We start from the raw sequence: 21,398 nt of genomic DNA, 5'->3' as shown, positions 1-21,398 counted from the left end.
ACAACAGTAGGAATATTTCCTTCCAGTACTTATCCTATTTGTGTCTGTCTGGTCTAAATATTTTATACATTTTGTTGCATAAATATTGCTGAAGTTATTAAGTATGGACAGCTTTGTTCCCAGGTAGTTTTATATATTGTATGTATACATTGTATGTCCTATGATATTAAAATTATTATAAACATTGTTTCTGGTGATTAAATAATACTCCAGTGTGTGGATGCATCATGTTATTGCCTTCATTTTTCTATTATTGTTCATTGGGTTATTTTATTTTATTATTTTAAAATCGAGGTGTCCTTGACATTTGGGTTATTTTATATTGACATTAAAACTGAGTAAATATTGCTGCCTGTAAATCTTTGTACTTCTACTCGTTTCCTATAAGCAGCTGGGAATTTAGTTTGAGGAAGCCAAATGTACAAAGGTGACAGGAAAGCAGTCACTTCACAATAAGGTTGTGCCCCCTTCTCCTCTAATTGTTTTAAAAATTAAAAAAATTCAGTTATCTTGATGCAGTTCAATTACTTGTAATCTAAATACTTTCAAACTTGAAAGTGCACATGTGAGCTCTTCTTCCACAATCATTCCATCATGAGGACATCTAGTAACTTACCTCCTATATCTACTGTTCTGGCTGACGAACTATTAAACCTGGTAGTTTTACCCATCTATTTGTAAAGACTAATTCAGCCTTAAGCCAAATATAGGAGTGTGAAACTAGGTGGCAATGGGTTTGGGGTGGCCAGGAATCAGTGGTAAGGTTTAGCTGCTTTGACATTATTTCTCATCTAAGAAAGAATTACCTGGCTCTATAGACTTCCTCTGTGGCTCCGCTGGTAAAGAATTCACCTGCAATGCAGGAGACCTGGGTTCAATCCCTGCATTGGGAAGATCTCCTGGAAAAGGGAAAGGCTACCCACTTCAGTATTTTGGCCTGGAGAATTCCATGGACTACAGCCCATGGGGTTGCAAAGAGTCAGACATGACTGAGCAACTTTCACTTTCACATGGACTTCTTGGATTTTGAATTCAAACTAAGTTGAGTCTAAAAGTCACATTTACCCAAGGCCTCCATTGGGCATTATGAGGCTATTCTTTGCATCAAGAGACTCGCTAATATATGGTACGTGGCAGCCAACCTCCAAGATGGCCTCCAAAGATCCACACTTCCTGCTGCGGTGTGGTTCCCACCCACAGTGAGCCAGTGCTGGTCCTACACGATCAGTATAATACGGCAGAAGTGGACAGTGTGTGACTCCTGAGGCCAGGACGTAAAAAGCACCGCAGCTTCTGCCTTGCTGTTTCTATTTATTTATTTCTATTTATTTATTCATTTTTGGCAGCACTGGGTCTTTATTACTGTGTACAGGCTTCCTCTAGTTGTGGGGCTACTCCCCAGGTGTGGTGTGCAGGCTTCTCGCTGCAGTGGTTTGTCTTGTTGCAGAGCACAGGCTCTAGGCAATGGGTTTCAGTAATTGGGCTCAGGGGTTCAGTAGTTGCGGTGCACAGGCTCCAGAGTGCAAGGGTTCAACAGGTGTGGTGCATGGGCTCAGCTGCCCACTGGCAGGTAGGATCTTAGTTCCCAGACCAAGGATCAAACCCATGTCCGCTGCCTTGGCAGGCAGGTCCTTAACCCCTGGACCACCAGGGAAGTCCCTGCCTTGTTCTTTTGGATTGTTCACTTTGGAGGGAGCCAGCTGCCATGCTGTGAGGATGGTGAAACCCAGAAGAGAGGACTCGAGGTCCCCAGACAACAGTCAGCACCAGTTTACCAGTCAACGGAAGGATAAGCACCATTGTATGTTCGTGCTTAGTTGCTCAGTCATGTCCGACTCTTTGCAGCCCTAGCCCACAAGAGGGTCTGTAGCCCACCAGGTTCTTCCATCCGTGGGATTTTCCCAGCAAGAATACTCGCGTGGGTTGTCATCTCCTCTTTTGGGGGATCTTCCACACCCAGGGATCTCTTGTATCTCCTGCATTGCTGGTGGACTCTTTACTGCTGAGCCACCAGGGAAGCCCAAGCATCATTAAAACAGGACTATTTTATCAGCATATGATCTCTATTTTTTTAAAGAAAAATAATGCAGGGACTTCCCTGGTGGTCCAGCAGTTAAGAATCTGCCTTCCAATGCAGGGGATGTGGGTTTGATCCCTGCTTGGGCAACTAAGATCCCACATGCTGTGAGGTAACTAAGCCTGCATGTTGCAACTAGAGAGAAGCCAGCACACCACAATGAACGATCCTGCATGCTACAATTAAGATCTTGTGCAGCCAAATAAATAATATTAAAAAAGAAAAGTAGCGCAGATTGTAGAAAATTTATCACAAAGAGAACCAAATCACCTGCATATAGCCTTTTCTTCACCCAGTACTTTTCTATTTTTCCTTCTTTTGAGCCATGCTTAGTGCATTTGTACGACCATTTTAAATGCCAAGGACATGATCATGTGAGTTTATTCTTAGTTGAGAAAGTTCAAAAGGACGAAAAAATTTCCAACTAAAAATTTTCCTCTCCACCCCCAATCCTGAACCCCTATGTCAGGCCTGGAGAATCAAAGAAAAACCTTGAAATGTTATGAAGCAAGATCTATTTATAGATCTTCATTGGGAAGATGAATCTTAGACAACAACAACAGCAATGACAAGTTCTCTTTTTGAGCCTTACTACATGCCAGACGCACATACTCAACACTTTACACTGTCTCATTAAATCCTATGCAAAGGGATAGGTGCTTTTTATTATTGCCCCCATTTGCAGATGAAGAAACTGAAGCTTAATGAGGTCAAGTAACTAGATCACACAGCTGTTCCACAGGGGAGCCAGGATTTGATTCCCTGTTATTCTAACTCCACCATTTATCCTCTTCTTCCTCATACCACACTGCCACCACAAGAGTGAGGAGCAGCTATTTCATGCAAGGTAACTGATGCTTAAAGGGAATACAGCTGGAGGCTTTAAGGATAGAATGCTGATCTTATTATTAGCTTGATGGAGAAGGTGTAAGAGGAAGATATCATAGAAGTTAAGGGCTGCTGCTGCTGCTGCTAAGTCGCTTCAGTCATGTCCGACTCTGTGTGACCCCATAGACGGCAGCCCACCAGGCTCCTCCATCCATGGGATTTTCCAGAAGTTAAGAGCACAGGCTCTGAAATCAAGGTGGCCTCCATTCACATCCTGGCCATACCAGGTGACCTTGGGTGAGTGACTTAATTTCTTCTTATCTTAGACGTTTCTTCTTTCATCCGGTGTGGAAATAATAATAGTATGTACCTCAAAAAATTGTTCTGACAATCGAAAGTTTTAATGCATGGAACACGCTTAGTCCAGTGCTTGACATGTAGTAAGTGTTTAATAAAAATGACAGCTAACATTATTCAGTGATATCATTATCAACATAAGCCACTGTCATTGGTGAGGGCAGTCAGTGGTTGGCAGCTTACAGTGCTGGGTAATTTGTAAGGCAGATCTGGGAAGAGACAGGTAACAGTGGGGCACACATGGCAGGAAGGGGAAAGGGGGGTCAGTGATGGTGTTGACGGAGTTAAGCAATCAGACACTCAGCCTGCCCAAGAGCATGGGGTCAGGGCAGACACAGCGGAGTAGGATCATGCCTGCTTAATTCTGCAGCACCTCTGAGGAACAGGAATTGTGGCACTAACACAGGTTAATATATTTCCCCCATATAGTCAGTACCAATTGTCTGCTGTTACTAAGTCGCTTCAGTCGTGTCCAACTCTGTGCGACCCCATAGACAGCAGCTCACCAGGCTCCCCCGTCCCTGGGATTCTCCAGGCAAGAACACTGGAGTGGGTTGCCATTTCCTTCTCCAATGCATGAAAGTGAAAAGTGAACATGAAGTCGCTCAGTCGTGTCCGACTCTTCGCGACCCCATGGACTACAGCCTACCAGGCTCCTCCGTCCATGGGATTTTCCAGGCAAGAGTACCAGAGTGGGGTGCCATTGCCTTCTCCAAATATGGTTACCCGGACAATTAATTCAGTGCCATTCAGCTGTTAAAAGGAAACCCCAGATAACCATATTCCACTGCCCATACCTGAGGCCGGCCAAGAACTCCATGACGGCATTGTAGTTGCCCATGTTCCAGCAGCATTTGGCCACATGAACCAAGTATGAGAAGACTTCCCGCTTCTCTTCCATGGAGCCCGCCGCGAGGATCAGCCACGTCACCCAGGAGCTCACCTGTAGATGCAGAGAGGGGCGTCCACTGAAACCAGGCCAGGGAAGCTTGACGCATACTTTCTCATGAGAAAAATGTTGTTGTTTTTAAGCCAGTTTAGTATTAGGAAATGAAGGACCTGCCAAGAGACTGAATTGAAGCTCCAGCTCCATCAGTGCTTTGCAATGGGATTAACCTCCCTGTTCGCTTCACCTTAAAATGCAGCTGAAAGGTAATTCATATAATCCCTTTACATCTATAAAATTCCATGCTGCTGCTGCTGCTGCTGCATCGCTTCAGTCATGTCTGACTCTGTGCGACCCCATAGACAGCAGCCCACTAGGCTCCTCTGTCCCTGGGATTCTCCAGGCAAGAACACTGGAGTGGGTTGCCATTTCCTTCTCCAATGCATGAAAGTGAAAAGTGAAAGGGAAGTCGCTCAGTCGTGCCCGACTCTTAGCGACCCTATGGACTGCAGCCCACCAGGCTCCTCCATCCATGGGATTTTCCAGGCATTCCATGAGACCATAGTAAAACAAGGCGTAAAGGTAATGAGGATTTAAATGTATTTGACTGATGGAGCAAGAAAGCACTTAGCACATGAACAAAAGTCCATTTGTCAAAGAGTACAATGCATAATATTAAATGAAAAAACACAAAAAACTTTTTGAACTATCTTACACAAATGCATTATTTATTATGCTCCTCAAATGACTAAATAATAGAACCAACATAGCACTTATGTTACTGTTCTAAGCACTTCATATATGTTAACTCATGTATCTCTCACAACAATCCTAAGAGTCAGGAACCATAATTATGCTCATTTTATAGATGAGGAAACTGAAGGACAGAGGGCCTAAGAGACTTGCTCAAAGTTCCCAACCAATAGGTGGCAAAGCCTGAAACTGAACTGAGGTGTGTGCCCCTGGTGGCTCAGAGGTAAAGAATCCATCCTAGCCAAGCAGGAGATACAAGAGATGCAGGTTACGGGAAGATCCCTTGAGGAAATGGCAACCCACTCCAGTATTCTTGCCTGAAAAATCACACTGAGAGAGGAGCCTGGCAGGCTACAGTTTATGGGGTAGCAAAGGGTTGAACACAATTGAGCACGCACACATGAAAAATGAAATATGTGTCCCCAAAGTGTCACTATTAACTATTCACTAAACACCTAATATAGATACTGTTCTCCTCTAGGCTTAAATTTAGTCTAATGTGATTTGCCTTTCTACTACACAGACTGGAGTATCAATTCAGTTCAGTTCAGTAGCTCTGTCCGAGTCTTTGCGACCCTATGGACTGCAGCATGCCAGGCTTCCCTGTCCATCATCAACTCCCAGAGCTTACTCACACTCATGTCCATCCAGTCGGTGATGCCATCCAACCATCTCATCCTCTGTCCTCCCTTCTCCTCCCACCTTCAGTCTTTCCCAGCATCAGAATATTTTCCAATGAGTCAGTTCTTCATATCAGGTGGCCAAAGTATTGGAGTTTCAGCTTCAGCATAATCCTTCCAATGAATATTCAGGAATGATTTCATTTAGGATTAACTGGTTTGATCTCCTTGCAGTCCAAGAGACTCTCAAGAGTCTTCTTCAACAACACAGTTCAAAAGCATCAATTCTTCGGTGCTCAGCTTTCTTTATAGTCCAACTCTCATATCCATACATGACTACTGGAAAAACCATAGCTTTGACTAGACTGACCTTTGTTGGCAAAGTAGTCTCTGCTTTTTAATATGCTGTCTAGGTTGGTCACAGCTTTTCTTTCAAGGAACAAGCGTCTTTTACTTTCATGGCTGCAGTCACCATCTGCAGTGATTTTGGAGCCCCAAAAAATAAAGTCTGACACTGTTTCCACTGTTTCCCCATCTATTTCCCATGAAGTGATAGGACCAGATGCCATGATCTTAGTTTCCTGAATGTTGAGCTTTAAACCAATTTTTTCACTCTCCTCTTTCACTTTCATTAAAAGGCTCTTTAGTTCTTCTTCACTTTCTGCCATAAGGGTGGTATCATCTGAATATCTGAGGTTATTGATATTTCTCCCAGCAATCTTGATTCCAGCTTGTGCTTCATCCAGCCCGGCATTTCATATGATGTACTCTGCATATAAGTTAAATAAGCAGGGTGACAATATACAGCCTTGACGTACTCCTTTCCTGATTTGGAACCAGTCTGTTGTTCCATGTCTGGTTCTAACTGTTGCTTCTTGACCTGCATACAGATTTCTCAGGAGGCAGGCAAGGTGGTCTGGCATTCCCATCTCTTTAAGAATTTTCCACAGTTTATTGTGATCCAAATGGTCAAATGCTTTGGTGCAATCAGTAAAGCAGAAGTAGATGCTTTTCTGGAACTCTCCTGCTTTTTCGATGATCCAACGGATGTTGGCAATCTGGTCTCTGGTTCCTCTGCCTTTTCTAAATCCAGCTTGAACATCTGGAAGTTCATGGTTTACGGACTGTTGAAGCCTGGCTTGGAGAATTTGGGGTATTATTTTGCTAGTGTGTGAGATGAGTGCAATTGTGCAATAGTTCGAACATTCTTTGGCATTGCCTTTCTTTGGGATTGGAATGAAAACTGACCTTTTCTAGTCCTTTGGCCACTGTTGAGTTACCCAAATTTGCTGGCATATTGAGTGTAGCACTTTCACAGCATCACCTTTTAGGATTTGAAATAGTTCAACTGGAATTCCATCACCTCCACTTGCTTTGTTTGTAGTGATGCTTCCTAAGGCCCACTTGACTTTGCACTCCAGGAGGTCTGGCTCTAGGTGAGTGATCACACCATTGTGGTTATCTGGGTCATGAAGACCTTTTTTGTATAGTTCTTCTGTGTATTCTTGCCACCTCTTCTTAATATCTTATGCTTCTGTTAGGTCCATACAATTTCTGTCCTTTATTGAGCCCATCTTTGCATGAAATGTTCCCTTAGGTATCTCTAATTTTCTTGAAGAGATCTCTAGTCTTTCCCATCCTATTGTTTTCCTCTATTTCTTTGCATTGATCACTGAGGTAGGCTTTCTTATCGCTCCTTGCTGTTCTCGGGAACTCTGCATTCAAATGGGTATATCTTTCCTTTTCTCCTTTGCCTCATAACTTCTCTTCTCTTCTCAGCTATTTGTAAGGCCTCCTCAGACAACGACTTTGCCTTTTTGCATTTCTTTTTCTTGGGGATGATCTTGATCACTGCCTCCTGTACAGTGTCACGAACCTCTGTCCACAGTTCTTCAGGCAATCTGTCTATCAGATATAATCCCTTGAATATATTTGTCACTTTTCCTGTATAATCATAAGGGATTTGATTTAGGTCATACCTGAATGGTCTTGTGGTTTTCCCTACTGTCTTCAATTTAAGTCTGAATTTGGCAATAAGGAGTTCATTGTCTGAGCCACAGTCAACTCCTGGTCTTGTTTTTGCTGACTGTATAGAGCTTCTCCATCTTCGGCTGCAAAGAATATAATCAATCTGATTTTGGTATTGATGGTGATGTCCATGTGTAGAGTCTTCTCTTGTGTTGTTGGAAGAAGGTATTTGCTATGACCAGAGCAAGTGGAGTAGAACACTTAATAATAATCTGCTATTAAAGTCCCCCCTCTATGGTATGCAGCCTCAAAATCCTTTGCTTAATCTCTAAGATTATTTTGCTGCTACCTATGCTTTGGTGCTCTGACACTAATGTTCACTTGAGTTACTTTCTCCATCTTGGTTAAGGTCTGGGCTGATAAGTTCAGTTGACAGTAGATCAAAGCCTTGGTCTTAACCTTGATCCCCCACCCCCACCCCTGCCATGGTCCACTAATTTTACTTGGTTCAGCAACAGTGCCAAAACCTGGGGAGCAACTCACTTCTCTGACTTGAGTGAGAGTGCAGCCCGAACAGAGAAGGTTACAGGGGGAAAATTTCAAGGTCTAAGGGAACACTTCTCTGCCTTCTTTCCTCCAAATAAAATGAGAGGAATGAATGGCATTTAGTGCTGGCAGCAACCTCAGAGGGCAGCCCAACTTCTTTCTTCCAGATCAAGAATCCAAGGCTCATGGGAGAAATTGACTTGCCAACGTCACAATTCTTATGGATGTCAAAACTAGGACTCCCAGGCTGGTGCTCTTTCCCCTGATGAAGGGAAGTTAGTTTTGGTAAACTTGGCACTGGTAGGTCCTTCTAAGCACTAAATAAGAGATGCACACTTGAAGACAGAGATGGAATCAAAGGAGAAGGTACCAAGAAGAATATCAAAACATGAATTAAAAAATGAAGAAAAAAAAAAAACCAAACAAACAGAAGAGATCAGTTCTAAATACATCTTTCCCTTCCCTGTACAGAAACAAGTAGGAAACAGCAACAGAGAGTTTCCATGCTAGCACAGGGTTATAATCTGGTACCAGTCAGGAGCACTGCAGTAATAATCTGTCTCTTCTTTTCTGAAATTGGCTGAAGCAGAAAGTGATGGGCCACCTGCCAGCCCGGAGCCCAGCTCCAGCCCAATAGGCTCTCAGCAGGCACCATCACTCTCCACCTGCTCAGATTTAGCTGAGCTCTCGTGAGATATCAGGGAACAGATCTGGAATCAGACCCCTAGGATGAGCCAGAGTCCAGACCATCCTGAAAAGAATTAAGAGCCTCTTGGGAAAGAGATAACCTTTCATTTGGTCTCCTGGGACTCCTCTGGGAGCACAGGAGACCTCTGGGATTCCCAGAGCCAACCCCTCTCCTGCAGCTGTGAGCAATCCCTGGCTCACTGCTTCTCGGCCTTGCCCCTTTCCCTACTTACCCAGTTACCAGTCACTTTTGTGGAACTCTGGCTCTCTAGACCAAGACATTATATTGCCAATAGAGACTGAGTATTGTAAAGTTTTCAATCAATTCTTCTGTTGATGTGATCAGCTTTTGATAAGCCCTGTCCACCTGATGCAAAGAGCTGACTCAAAGACCCTGATGCTGGGAAAGATTGCAGCCAGGAAGAGAAGAGGGTGACAGAGGATGAGATGGTTGGATGACATCATCAACTCAAGGGTTGTGAGTTTGCACAAACTCTGGGCAATAGTGAAGGTCAGGGAACCCTGGCGTGATGCAGACCATGAGGTCAAAAAGAGTTAGACAGGACACGACTGAGTGACTGAACAGCAACAACAACAATCCTGCCAAAAGAAGTCATCAGAAAACACTCAGAATCACAACGTCATTGACTCTTTGAGCTAGACATTCAAATCCATCTCCTTAAAATAAAGATGAAATACTTAAACATTTAAAGTTGTTCTTCAAAGACACCTAATGCATTAATTCTTGAGGCCTCTGGCTGTATTTTTCTATGGCTTTAGCTCCTTTCCTGTTGAAATGGATGAAGAATCAGTGTTTCTGCAAAGTCACTGTTCTTTCAGGCTATTTTGGTACCACACAGCGACTTCTCAGTGCTGTGACCTGAAAGGGTTAACACATCTTCCCCTGGAGAGACCTGCTTCACAGAGCAGGCACTGAGCATCATGTGGTTTGTGCCTCAGTCCTGACCACACATCCAGATTTATTTCCTATCAGTCAAATTATTTTCCATATACTTTCCCACAATGCTAGGAAAAAAATAGTGATACCGTATTTCACATGGAAACCTAATTTAAACCAACTGTTCCATCTCCAAGTGTGAGTCCCTAGGGCTTGGTTATTGAGATTATGTAAGCATTGCTATCATAAACACATGCACACACACATACATAACATCTGCCTACAGACTTCGGGAACAATTCTTACTGTGGCCTAATGTATTAATCGGAGAAGGCAATGGCACCCCACTCCAGTACTTGTGCCTGGAAAATCCCATGGACGGAGGAGCCTGGTAGGCTGTAGTCCATGGGGTCGCTAGGAGTCGGACACGACTGAGTGACTTCACTTTCACTTTTCACTTTCATGCATTGGAGAAGGAAATGGCAACCCACTCCAGTGTTCTTGCCTGGAGAATCCCAGGGTGGGCGGAGCCTGGTGGACTGCCGTCCATGGGGTCGCACAGAGTTGGACACGACTGAAGTGACTTAGCAGCAATGTATTAATAATTTCAGAAGCATTAACTAGCAAGAGTGCCACCACTAATTCTAAAAAAAGCAAATTCTAAAATTACGCAAAAATGGACTCTGTGGGAGAGGGAGAGGGCGGGGAGATTTGAGAGAATAGCATTGAAGCATGTATAATATCATGTATGAAACGAGTCGCCAGTCCAGGTTCGATGCACGGTACTGGATGCTTGGGGTTGGTGCACTGGGATGACCCAGAGGGAGGGGAGGGGAGGGAGGAGGGAGGAGGGTTCAGGATGGGGAACGTGGGTATACCTGTGGCGGATTCATTTCGATATTTGGCAAAACTAATACAATATTGTAAAGTTTAAAAATAAAATAAAATTAAAAAAAAAAAAACTACTGGCTAACCAAACCAAAATAAATAAATAAATAAATAAAATGACGCAAAAAGAAAACAAGGATTCAGTGATGACTGTAAAATGTAGACCATAGCATAAACATGGCCATATTTACTAAGTGGACGAAGGAATGTGTTTCCAATCCATAAAGACTTTCAGGAAACCACACAGAAAACCACAAAAAAATCACATGTGTACAGTACTATGACTCAAACACAGGGAACAGTCCTAGAGCAGAAAGGTGTTATATGTGGCAGATTATTTTGCCTCACTGCAATGGTCAGCACAGCACAGAGAGAGAACCTGGCCCCTAGCCCTGTTCTTCAGTGTTCCTCCCAGAGGCTCTGTGCTTACCCTGACAATCCTGACCCCTTTCTACATGGCTACAGCTCCTCTATAACTGTTTTATTTTCCTTCCTTCTCAGGCCTTTCTCAGTATTCTGAGGCCCACAGACTGATCAACTTGCTCTCTCTCCCCACATCAAACACCTTACTGGCATCATATAAGCTCAGTTTGAGAGGAATGTTCTTGCTCCATTCAACGTGACCTTTCCCTGGCCCACCACGCCTTGCCTATGTCCTTTGTAAAGCTGAGTCCTTACCCTGGCCCTGGAGGCCCCAGTCTGTTCTCCAGTCTCACCTTGGCTCTCCCCAAGGTGCTTGGGGAGGTGCTCTTGGGGAGGTGAACCAAGCTTTTCCCATCTTAGGGAGCTTGCACTGGTTGTTCCTCCTATGGGAAGGTACCCTGTTCCCATCCCTCCACCTCTGCTTTAGCTATCATTGACTCATCCTCTAGGCAGAACCATGCTTAGGCCTGTAGCCAGGCACCCTGCCCATGCCCCAAGCTATAGAGGCCCAGGTTGGTCCTCATTCAGCTGTGTCTCGCCTTCCCTCCAATAGAATAAGAAGCCTGTGGGCCAGAGGGAACGTGTCAGCCCACCACCAGATCACTCACCCCTGTAGACCAGTATTCCCAATCCCCTGTTTAAGCACCCCACTTCTAGGATGGCAAGGGACTGATATTTGGATCAGTCCTCCTGAGGGTCAGTCACAACAGTAGGCCTGAAGGCTGGCCAAGAGCAGGTAGTATATGGACAGAGCTTACACTGGGCCTGAGGTGTCCACATGCTACAGGCTTACGAGCCGGGGTGGAAGGCGAGGTGGGCAGGCCACAGGCTGGGGTCTGGGGCCTTTCTTTGTATTTCATCCCGACTCCCCTAAAGTCAGCGGCAGGGCTGTGTTCAGGAACCTGATGAAAGCCTCACTACCTTGGGGAGGCTCGCCTGACTTCCCACGTGGGCAGGGTCCACGCGCTCTGTGCTAGGTGGTGCCCCAGACCCCTTGCGCTGTCAGCACTGTGTTCCCCAAAAGGCTGACTTGGGGGCTGCTGTGCTCACCAGCAGCACAGCCCACTCCAGATGCTCGAGGGAAGTCACGTGTGAATGCGTGTGACCTCCCTGGGAAGGCCGTTCTGACGGCTCACCTAGCGCCTCACACACAGCCTCCTCCGGCTTCCCTTTCACTGGATGTTGGACCTTGAGTCCAGTGTCACGTCTGCACTTGGATTCTCACAGCAGCACACGTTTGCCTCTGGCTTATTTTTGTTATATTTGTGTGCCTGACTCTTTCACATGGATCTCTTCTGTCTCCCCCCGCACCCCCACCCAGACCTCCAGGGCAGAGACCATCTTTCCCACATCCCCAGTGTGGGGATGTTCGGTGCCCCTGACCGGCAGGCAGGCCACTCAGAGTCCCAGGAGGCCGTGGGCAGAGAGGATTCTCAGCCTTCAAATGGTCAGAGATTATATTTGGGAAAAGGCCTAAACACTTCCTACTGCTGTTCCCAGGTCCAGAAAAGGGGGACCGATGACTTCCTGCCAAAAACTTTTTTTGAATATCCTGAGCAGAAGTTTTTGTAGAAAGATGATCCTTTGTAGTGGGTATCTGGTCACCTTCACTGCAAAGTCCAGGCTCAAATGGTAAAGTCTAAAGAAGGCCACGAAGTCTGTCTAGAAAAGCTCCTCTGAAGTGGATTGTGTGTGGTGCATATCTTTATCCACCCTCTACAGAGCTTTATTAGAACAACCCTTGAACTAGGGCAATTGGCATCCACATGCAGGTAACACACACACACACATACACACACACACACACACACATCCCTGCCTAGGCAGCACTCTTCACAACATGGCACATCTGCATCAGAATCTTTAGGGTGTTTATTCAAATACAGATTACAAGGCCCCACTCAGACCTAGAAACCAGACTCTCCAGATCTGCAGATCAGAAATCTGCGTTCTCAAATGCACTTTAGTTGAGAGCTTTCCCTGGGATTCAGTGTCCCTTTCTGGGCCCCTGAGCCTCGAGTCAGGAAGCATCACTTCTGTAGTACCCGTCCAGTACCCTAAGTCACCACCTCTGTGACAGCACCTGGGGCTGGAGCTCTGACCCATTTGGAACTCAGAACTTGGAGCTGGCAGGAGATGGGATTGCTCAGTGGTGAGGAGCATGGGCCTCGGAGTGGACCTGTCTTCACCTCCCAGCCCCACTGTCACTCTGTGCGGGTCCCCGAGGCAAGCAATCTACCCTCTCGGAGATTCCATTTCTTTTCCAGGAAAGGGGAATAACAATATTTACCCCATAAAATTGTCATCAGGATGAACCTGGAGACTATACCTAGGACCTCAATGTGGTGCTCAGTGTGTAGTTAAGGGCTCAACAGAAGTGGAGTACTGCGGCCACCTGCCGCTTCTATAACCACTATTGGTACCGCTATCTGAGTTCCAGGAAGCAGAGCACAGACATCCAGGGAGAGGAGTCTCTAAGTCTCAGTTCCTAACTCCATGGAAGGAAGGAATCCAAGGCTAGATCAGGAAGAACCTGTAGTAGCCTTAAGAAGGGCTTGTCCCCAAGTGCAGATCAGATCAGATCAGTCACTCAGTCGTGTCCGACTCTTTGCGACCCCTGAATCGCAGCACGCCAGGCCTCCCTGTCCATCACCAACTCCCGGAGTTCACTCAGACTCACGTCCATCGAGTCAGTGATGCCATCCAGCCATCTCATCTTCTGTCGTCCCCTTCTCCTCCTGCCCCCAATCCCTCCCAGCATCAGACTCTTTTCCAAGGAGTCAACTCTTCGCATGAGGTGGCCAAAGTACTGGAGTTTCACCTTTAGCATCATTCCTTCCAAAGAAATCCCAGGGCTGATCTCCTTCAGAATGGACTGGTTGGATCTCCTTGCAGTCCAAGGGACTCTCAAGAGTCTTCTCCAACACCACAGTTCAAAAGCATCAATTCTTCGGCGCTCAGCCTTCTTCACAGTCCAACTCTCACATCCAAACACGACCACTGGAAAAACCATAGCCTTGACTAGATGGACCTTTGTTGGCAAAGTAATGTCTCTGCTTTTGAATATGCTATCTAGGTTGGACATAACTTTCCTTCCAAGGAGTAAGCGTCTTTTAATTTCATGGCTGCAGTCACCATCTGCAGTGATTTTGGAGCCCCAAAAAATAAAGTCTGACACTAGCAACTTTTAAAAATGCAATACGGTGTTATTAATGATAACATGTTGATTACCATTATATATATTATATATATATTATATATATATAATGTCTTTGTGACTTCATTATTTTATAACTGTAAATTTGTACATTTTGACCCCTTCACTCATTCCCCTCCCAGCCTTCACTGACCTCTGGCAACCAGCAAACTGTTCTCTGCATCTATGAGTTTTGTTTTTGTTTTGTTTTGTGTGATTTAAATACCACATATAAGTGAAACCACAAGGTAGTTCTCTTCCTCTGATTTATTTCACTTAGTATAACCCCTTGAGGTCCATTCACATTCTCCACAAATGACAAGATTTCATTCCTTTGTATGGATAGTTACTATTTTAAAATCAACCGTTGGACATACTTTGACTTAAAGATGCAAATGCCATTTCTATTTAAATGGTCTACAGAGAATTATAATGGCTGTGCAGGCTATGTTACCCTCTTCTCTCTTACTACAGCTGAATGGATCATTCATTCAGAAAACAGTTTTTAAAAACTATTCAGGAATAAGCCTCATTTTATGCATATTCTCTCCTTTTGTAAAAGTATTATCGTTGTCCTGGAACAGGGTCTTTTTAATTTCATCCCATTTTAATAATGGGATTACCACTCACCAGTGGTTAAGAATCCACCTTCCAATGCAGAGGATGAGGGTTTGATACCTGGTTGGGGAACTAAGATCCCACACATTGTGGAGCAACTAAGCCCGTGCTCTACAACTACTGAAGCCCACTCGCTCTGGAGTCTACAGGCCACACCTAGAGAGTCTGTTGTGCCACAACGAAAGATCCCACGTAACAGGGATAATCCTGCATGCGCAACTAAGGCCCAGTGCAGCCAAATCAATCAATTAATAAAAAAAACCCCAAGAGTAACAGTTTACATAAAACATCTTGACGTGAGATGTCAGCTCCACACTATCCTGATCCTATTGCAGGATCACTTATGAATCAATTTCTTTTCCTCTTTGTATGATTTTAATAATAATACTTACAGTAACAATAGCTTCAAAGTACTGGTTGTGTGCTATGAGAGGGACACTGCTTATTCCATTTAATCCCCTCAGCTCTAGACAGCTGGTACTAACAGTGTTCCCATTTTACAGATGGGGAAACTGAGGTTCAAAGTGGCTGAGCTAGCCAGTCCAAGGTGACACCACCTGTAAACTAGGAACAAGACAAATCAAAAGCCTGTGCTTTTAAACTACGTGCTTTATTCTTTTCCATTTTCTCTTGAGCATTAGACTAAAGAGGACCAACTTTTACTCCTGATGAGGGCCCTGATCTACTGAACGAAGAAATGCCTTTACACAGGCTATGCAAAGCTCCGCTCCAGATCTGAGCAGTTGAGTCTCATCTCCTGTAGAAATAGGATGTTGGCGTCCTGGTAGGTCACAGAGAATGTGGTGCAGTGGCTTGCCAGCTGTCCCTAGTGTTCCTGTTCTGTCACCTGTGTAAAGTTCTAAGTTTTATCCGAATTTCTCCGAAGCATGAATTTGAAGTGAGAGAAGCCCTGCAAGAGGTTCCATCCCTGAGCTCACTCCTGGGGGCAGCGAGGTGTCCTGGGCAGAGGTCTGAGAAAGTGTCAGGAGATGCCCTAAGAAACCTCTTCCTGAGCTGCTGCCACCACAGGAGTGGCCCCATTCTGAGCTGCTCTGAGTGGTGGACAGGAAATGTCCTCCCTGGTTACCTAAGTCCCCCAGTGGGAAACTCACTGGCCACAGGCCACACTGCTTAGAGAAGGGAGAGAGAAGGTTGTCTTCTCGGGCCACTGAGCAGGCCCAGAGGTTCTGAGACCTGCTGTGAATCACTCTGGACCCCAGGGCAGGTGGATTCCTGTCACAGGAAAGGAAGAATGAGCCCCACAAGTCACTGTTTCACCCCTAGGACCCAATGGCAAATGTTTGCTGACTGCAAGGTGGGTGGTAAGCGGGTAACAGGAGATCAACAGTTAAACTGATACCAGTGATCAAGCAGGAAGGAGAAATTGTAAGGGAATAAAATCATTTGCATGTGTTCGCCTATGTTCCTCTAAAGACAAATCTGTGTGAAGAAACAAAGGATATTAGCATCCCACCAAGATCCATTACATCCTCCCTGCTTGGCCCTGGTAGATATAATAGATCATTAAGAGGAAGGTAGTGGAATCTGCTCTCTGTGCTGTACATGTGCGTAGGGGTGAGCTTCTGTGAATGAAACTTGCTAAGGAATAAATCTGATGAAAACCAGAATTCTGTCATTTTAGCTTCCCTGTTTTAATGGGAGGTGAGAGAGAGAAGGGAGAACACAGGATTTGGAGCCAAAGAAATGTAGGTTCACCTCTTGGCACTACTTTTCACTATTTCTGTGACCTTGAACAAGTTTATTACCTTCCCTGAGATTCAATTTTTCACCCATAAAATATCCTGCCACAAGAGTGGTGTGTGGTAACTAATAGACAATAAATATATGTAAAGGGCTCTGGTGGTTAGAGCAGAGTACATACTCAATAAATGTCAAGCAATGCAGATAATGGAAAAAAAAAAAAGCAGCTCCTTCTTCAAAGATGTTTCTTTGAGGAAACCACATTGGCCTTTTAATTACAGTGCCAGCCTCTCTGTTCTGTTTAGCAGAGAGAGACTTCCCATGGATCAAACCCTCAGAAGGAATGATCCTTTGCTTCTTTTAAAGAGGCCAAAAAGGAGAGATACAGGGAAGGCAGAAAGGGAGTAAGAAAAAAATTGAGACCAAAAAAAAAAAGAACAGATCAACAAAAGTCTAAGGACAGTCAGCAGGGATGGGTGGGAAGAGGAAGGATGTGGCGAGGGGCTGTCTGAGGAAATGGGGACACGTGGATGTGCTTTGGTGGGAGGGGAAGTGCTTAGAAAACAGCAGTGAGTCACAGCTAGGTTCTGCAAGGGCAGCAGCCTTGAGAGCCCTGGCTCCTTTGTCCAGGAACACTGGGTGCACTGGTCCAGAGTGGGGCTAAACAGCATCAGGGGACACTGGCCAGTTCAATACCTTTCTCACTTTGTGAGAAGGGGGTCATCTTTTCTAGGGAAAGGATAGATCCCAATTCCAAATAAAACCCAACAGAGCTGTACACGTAAGGCAGAAATTCTAGGATGCCAGCACAAAATAAAAGTACTTGGTGTGTGTCTCCAACCACTTAATCTATGAAAACAAACAACGACTGTCCTGCGATGAGGTCATGTCACTGGGTGAATGGTAACAACCCCGGTGGCACAAAGCTGAGAACTCGAGCCTGACAGCTGAGTGCATGGAAATTCACTTCAGGAAGCAAACTACTGCCCCGGGGCCTGGCTGCAGCGCTTCCACATTGTACCTGAACTTCACCCTGTGTGCCACCTGGCATGCTTCTTCATGTCTGCCTACCCCTATGCAGCTTTAGAGTTTGAAATCTTGACAGGCAGACTCTGTGCCAATTTTGGGCTGTTCTGCATACAGTAGGTGCTTAGTAAATATTTCAATAACTGTAGTTTTCTTTCTGCTTGGAAGACCCAGGGAGAGACAGGTCAGCCGGGTTCTGTGGTATTGGGTCCCAGTCTGTGTTCTGGGGACATGTTCTATCAGATAGTAACTATTTTGTGAAGAAAGTGTCTGGGGCCATTCAGGTTTGGGAGATGCTGGGAATAATTAAGATTTCTTCACCGACAGGATTTCTTAGGCCTTTAAATATGCTAACATGCATGGTAAATCTCTAAGGGGCTAATATTCAGAGTTTCCCAAATTCTTTATGGGTATTAAGTCACTTCAGTCATGTCTGACTCTTTGCAACTCCATGGACTGTAGCTTACCAGGCTCCACTCTGTCCATGGGATTCTCCAGGCAAGAATATTGGGGTGGATTGCTACGGCCTCCTCCAGGGGATCTTCCCGACTCGGGGATCGACTCAGGAATCGAGCCTGCATCTCCTGTATTGGCAGGCAGGTTCTTTGCCATTAGCGGCACCCGGGAAGCCTGGAATTCTTTATACCATGTCATTTTTCCCTAAAGCAATCCTGGAATATTGGCATTGTATCTCTTTGAGCTCCTGCAGCCTGGAGCCCTCGTAGCCTCATCTCCCCTGGCAATTCTGAAGACCTTGGCTTGAGTCTGCTCAACCTTAGAACACATCCTTCCACCTCTAGAAGCTGCAAGGTGTGAGTGGACTTCAGGGGGTAGAAATAGGCAGAAATGGCAGCCTGTGGTTTTGTGACAGGTGTCAAAATTTCAGAATCAATATATTGTTGTAGGAATTCTAAGACCAATACACAAATAAGATTTTTTTCTTATAATCCATAATGAGGAGATTAAGGCATGCAGGCAATTATTATTTCATAGCCAAGGCAGTCAGAGGAAAGAGCTGAGCAGACCAGCTTTTAGCTGTGGTTCCACTATACAATATGACAACTACATCAAAGGACCTTAGAGGTCATTTAGATCACTTTCTGTACTTCATAGATGAAGAAACCCAAGAGAACAGAGAACTGGATAACAGGGTTATCCAGCTGGCAGTGACAGTGCTGGGGCTAGATCTCAGGTCTCTGACCTCAGGATGTCCTACAGTCACAATTTGCTGGGTTTCTGCCATCTCTGAGAAGAGGATCTGATGCACTGTCCCCTCCCTCTCTCACTCCCTCCACCCATGGGTCTGCAGAGGCAGGCTTCCCCAGGTGAAGCAGCAGCACAGGCCAGCAAGGAGCTAACCTGGTCTGATGGAGAGAGGAGGAGGGGAACTGGAAGAATTGCTGAAGATACTGGTTCAGGGAACCTAAGAGACAGTGGCAGCCGGTCCTGGCTGGCCAAAACCCAAGGAACAAAAGGAAGAAGAGTCAGGACAATGAGAAGCTCTCAGTGGGCAGCTGCCTGCCCACAGAGATTTGGGGCAGGATTCTAGAAGGGAGGCTGGAAGGAAGATAAGGAGAAATTACATTTTGTAGAGTTGCTACTTGTCGTCAGTGATGGCAGGAGAGGTCTGAGGAAGAGTCAAGAAGTCTCCTCTGAAAAAACAAACAAGCAAACAACAAAAAGACCTAGGAAAGGGACTTCCCTGGGGTGCGGTGGTTAAGATTCCATGCTTCCAATGCAGGGGACACAAGTTCAATCCCTGGTCGGGGAAGTAACACCCCACAGGCCTGGTGGTGTGGCCAAAAAAAAAAAAGAAGTTTTTTTCTGGTTCTGGGAGGAGGGAGGCAGGTGGGAAGAAGCCTTCCAGGAAGATCCTGCCAGGATGTGTGTTCTGGGAAGGGAGACAATGGCTGCTCACCAGTTTTGGTGTGGAGGATTATGGGTTGGGGACCCCAATGAATAGTGCATGGGCATAAACCCAAGGACAGGAGCTGCAGAAATTCAAAACTTGGAGAGACTGGAGGGAGCTTCAGGCCAGCAGAAGAGGGGATTTACTTTGGAGACTGGGGCCGTGCCACACGGCTGCAGGACTTCAGAGTGATTTTGTGTGGACTAAAGTTCTGCTTGTTTTCTTCAGGAGAGTCAGTTAAAGAAGTTTGGGCAGGTGTTGACAGTTTCTATAAAAGGAACTGACCTGTTTGGGGTCTGATAATTTAAGGGTTCCCTGAAGCCAGGGCAGGAGGCAGTGGGGACTAAACACCAGCTTTGCTTCTTTGTGGGGGGAGGGTGAGCTTTCACTTCAGAGGAGTTAAAGACATGCTTCTTATCTGGCTCAAGAAATCTCTTTAGAGAAATATTTACTTCGAAAGTGCCTTGGGTACAGATGACAGAGACTGAAAAATAAAAAACGTCACTTAAGTATTAGAAAGTGGCACATCTTATGTCAAAACTAGACAAAACAAGACAAAAGCCCAAAACAAACCAAGATCATGCTTTTGGGGTGCTGACTGGACAAATATTCTTTCCTTGATGCAGTGGAGCGGGGGTAGGAAGTGCTCAGAGTCAGAAGTGCTAGGTTCACGTCTCAGCTCTAACATTTACTAACTGATACTGGGCCAACTACTTACTCTCTTCTATTCCTTCAATTTCAAGCAGGCATGTCAGCAACACCTCCCTTACAGAATGGTAGGGTTAAATGAAATAAGGTGAGAGTGCTTATAAGCACAGTAGAAAGGTTAGCCAATTTTACTAATATTAATGGGCACATAGTCAATGATTTCCAGATAATGGCATTTGGTTTTGTGAGGCACCTACATTTAATGTGGCATTTAAATTAAAATATTTAAGTAATGTCTTTAAAACATTTATGTACTGATTTATTTACTGGCTGACTGGCTCTTCGTTGCCGCATGGGCTTTGCTCTAGTCGTGGGGAATGGGGGCTACTCTCTAGCTGTGGTGAGAGTGTACCTATTTACTGATTTATTTACTGGCTGAGCTGGGTCTTCGTTGCCGCACGGGCTTTGCTCTAGTCGTGGTGGATGGGGGCTACTCCCTAGCTGTGGTGTGTGGGCTTCTCATGGTGGTGGCTTCTCCTGTTGCAGAGCAGGGGCTCCAGGGTGTGAGGGCTTCAGTGGTGGTGGTGCACTGGCTTAGCTGCTCTGCAGCTTGTGGGATCTTCCTGGATCAGGGATTGAACACACATCTCCTGCATTGGCAGGTGGATTCTTTACCACTGAACCAGCAAGGAAGACCTAATCAACGTCTTATTATGTATCTCTCACCGCTCCCTCACTGGCCCCTGCTCATGAGCTATTAATGTCCACAGGTAAACTGACAGATGTTAATAAGAGAGCAAAAGCAAATTCTGCTATGAGTGGATGAGAGTTCAGTGTATAATATAAAACTAAGACTATCTGAAACCATTTTCATATAAGATTGACTAAATGATTTCTATTTTCTCTTAGTTTTCTAAGATACAGTTAAAACCTCAGATGTTTTAGTCAAATATTTTTCTGAAACAAAATTGGTATGCATAATTTTTTTTCCTTTTAACTGTAAATGAATAGACTACAGCCTTCTATCAAATCTGTTCAACACCTGCAGCATATAAACCCAGGCCCAGATTTCCTAAAAATGTTGGACATGTTTTAGTATTTTAATGATAAAACCCAGATGTCTTGTTTTACATGCCCTGGAAGAAAAGAAACATACAACCTTACAAAGAACACTTACCATTTTAAATCTGATTAAACTCTATGCCAAACAAGGACTGGAAAGAGTATGATGTTTGTACAAACAATCTTTTAGAAAGTATTTTTCAAATCCACTTAAATGTCCTGGAAAACTCCTGAAATGTGAGCCAGCAATATTTATTTACATTCCATCCCTGCATTGGAATATTAGTTTGGGGTCATGTCTTTGTGC

General features: G+C 45.0%; 1 protein-coding gene across 2 annotated transcripts in view; it reads right to left on the bottom strand.

Moving 5' to 3' along the window:
- Nucleotides 1–21,398, bottom strand: part of PLCE1 (phospholipase C epsilon 1) — a 380,365-nt gene that overhangs the window by 101,356 nt on the left and 257,611 nt on the right. For both annotated transcript variants that reach the window (XM_005225543.5, NM_001205852.2), the window contains 1 exon segment: nt 4,060–4,205. In XM_005225543.5, coding sequence (XP_005225600.2) covers nt 4,060–4,205 — 146 coding nt within the window.

This window comes from Bos taurus, chromosome 26 (assembly GCF_002263795.3).
Source record: "Bos taurus isolate L1 Dominette 01449 registration number 42190680 breed Hereford chromosome 26, ARS-UCD2.0, whole genome shotgun sequence".
NCBI lineage: Eukaryota > Metazoa > Chordata > Mammalia > Artiodactyla > Bovidae > Bos > Bos taurus.
The sequence above is the reverse complement of the archived record's forward strand: the minus strand, read 5'-3'. Positions and strand labels throughout refer to the sequence as shown.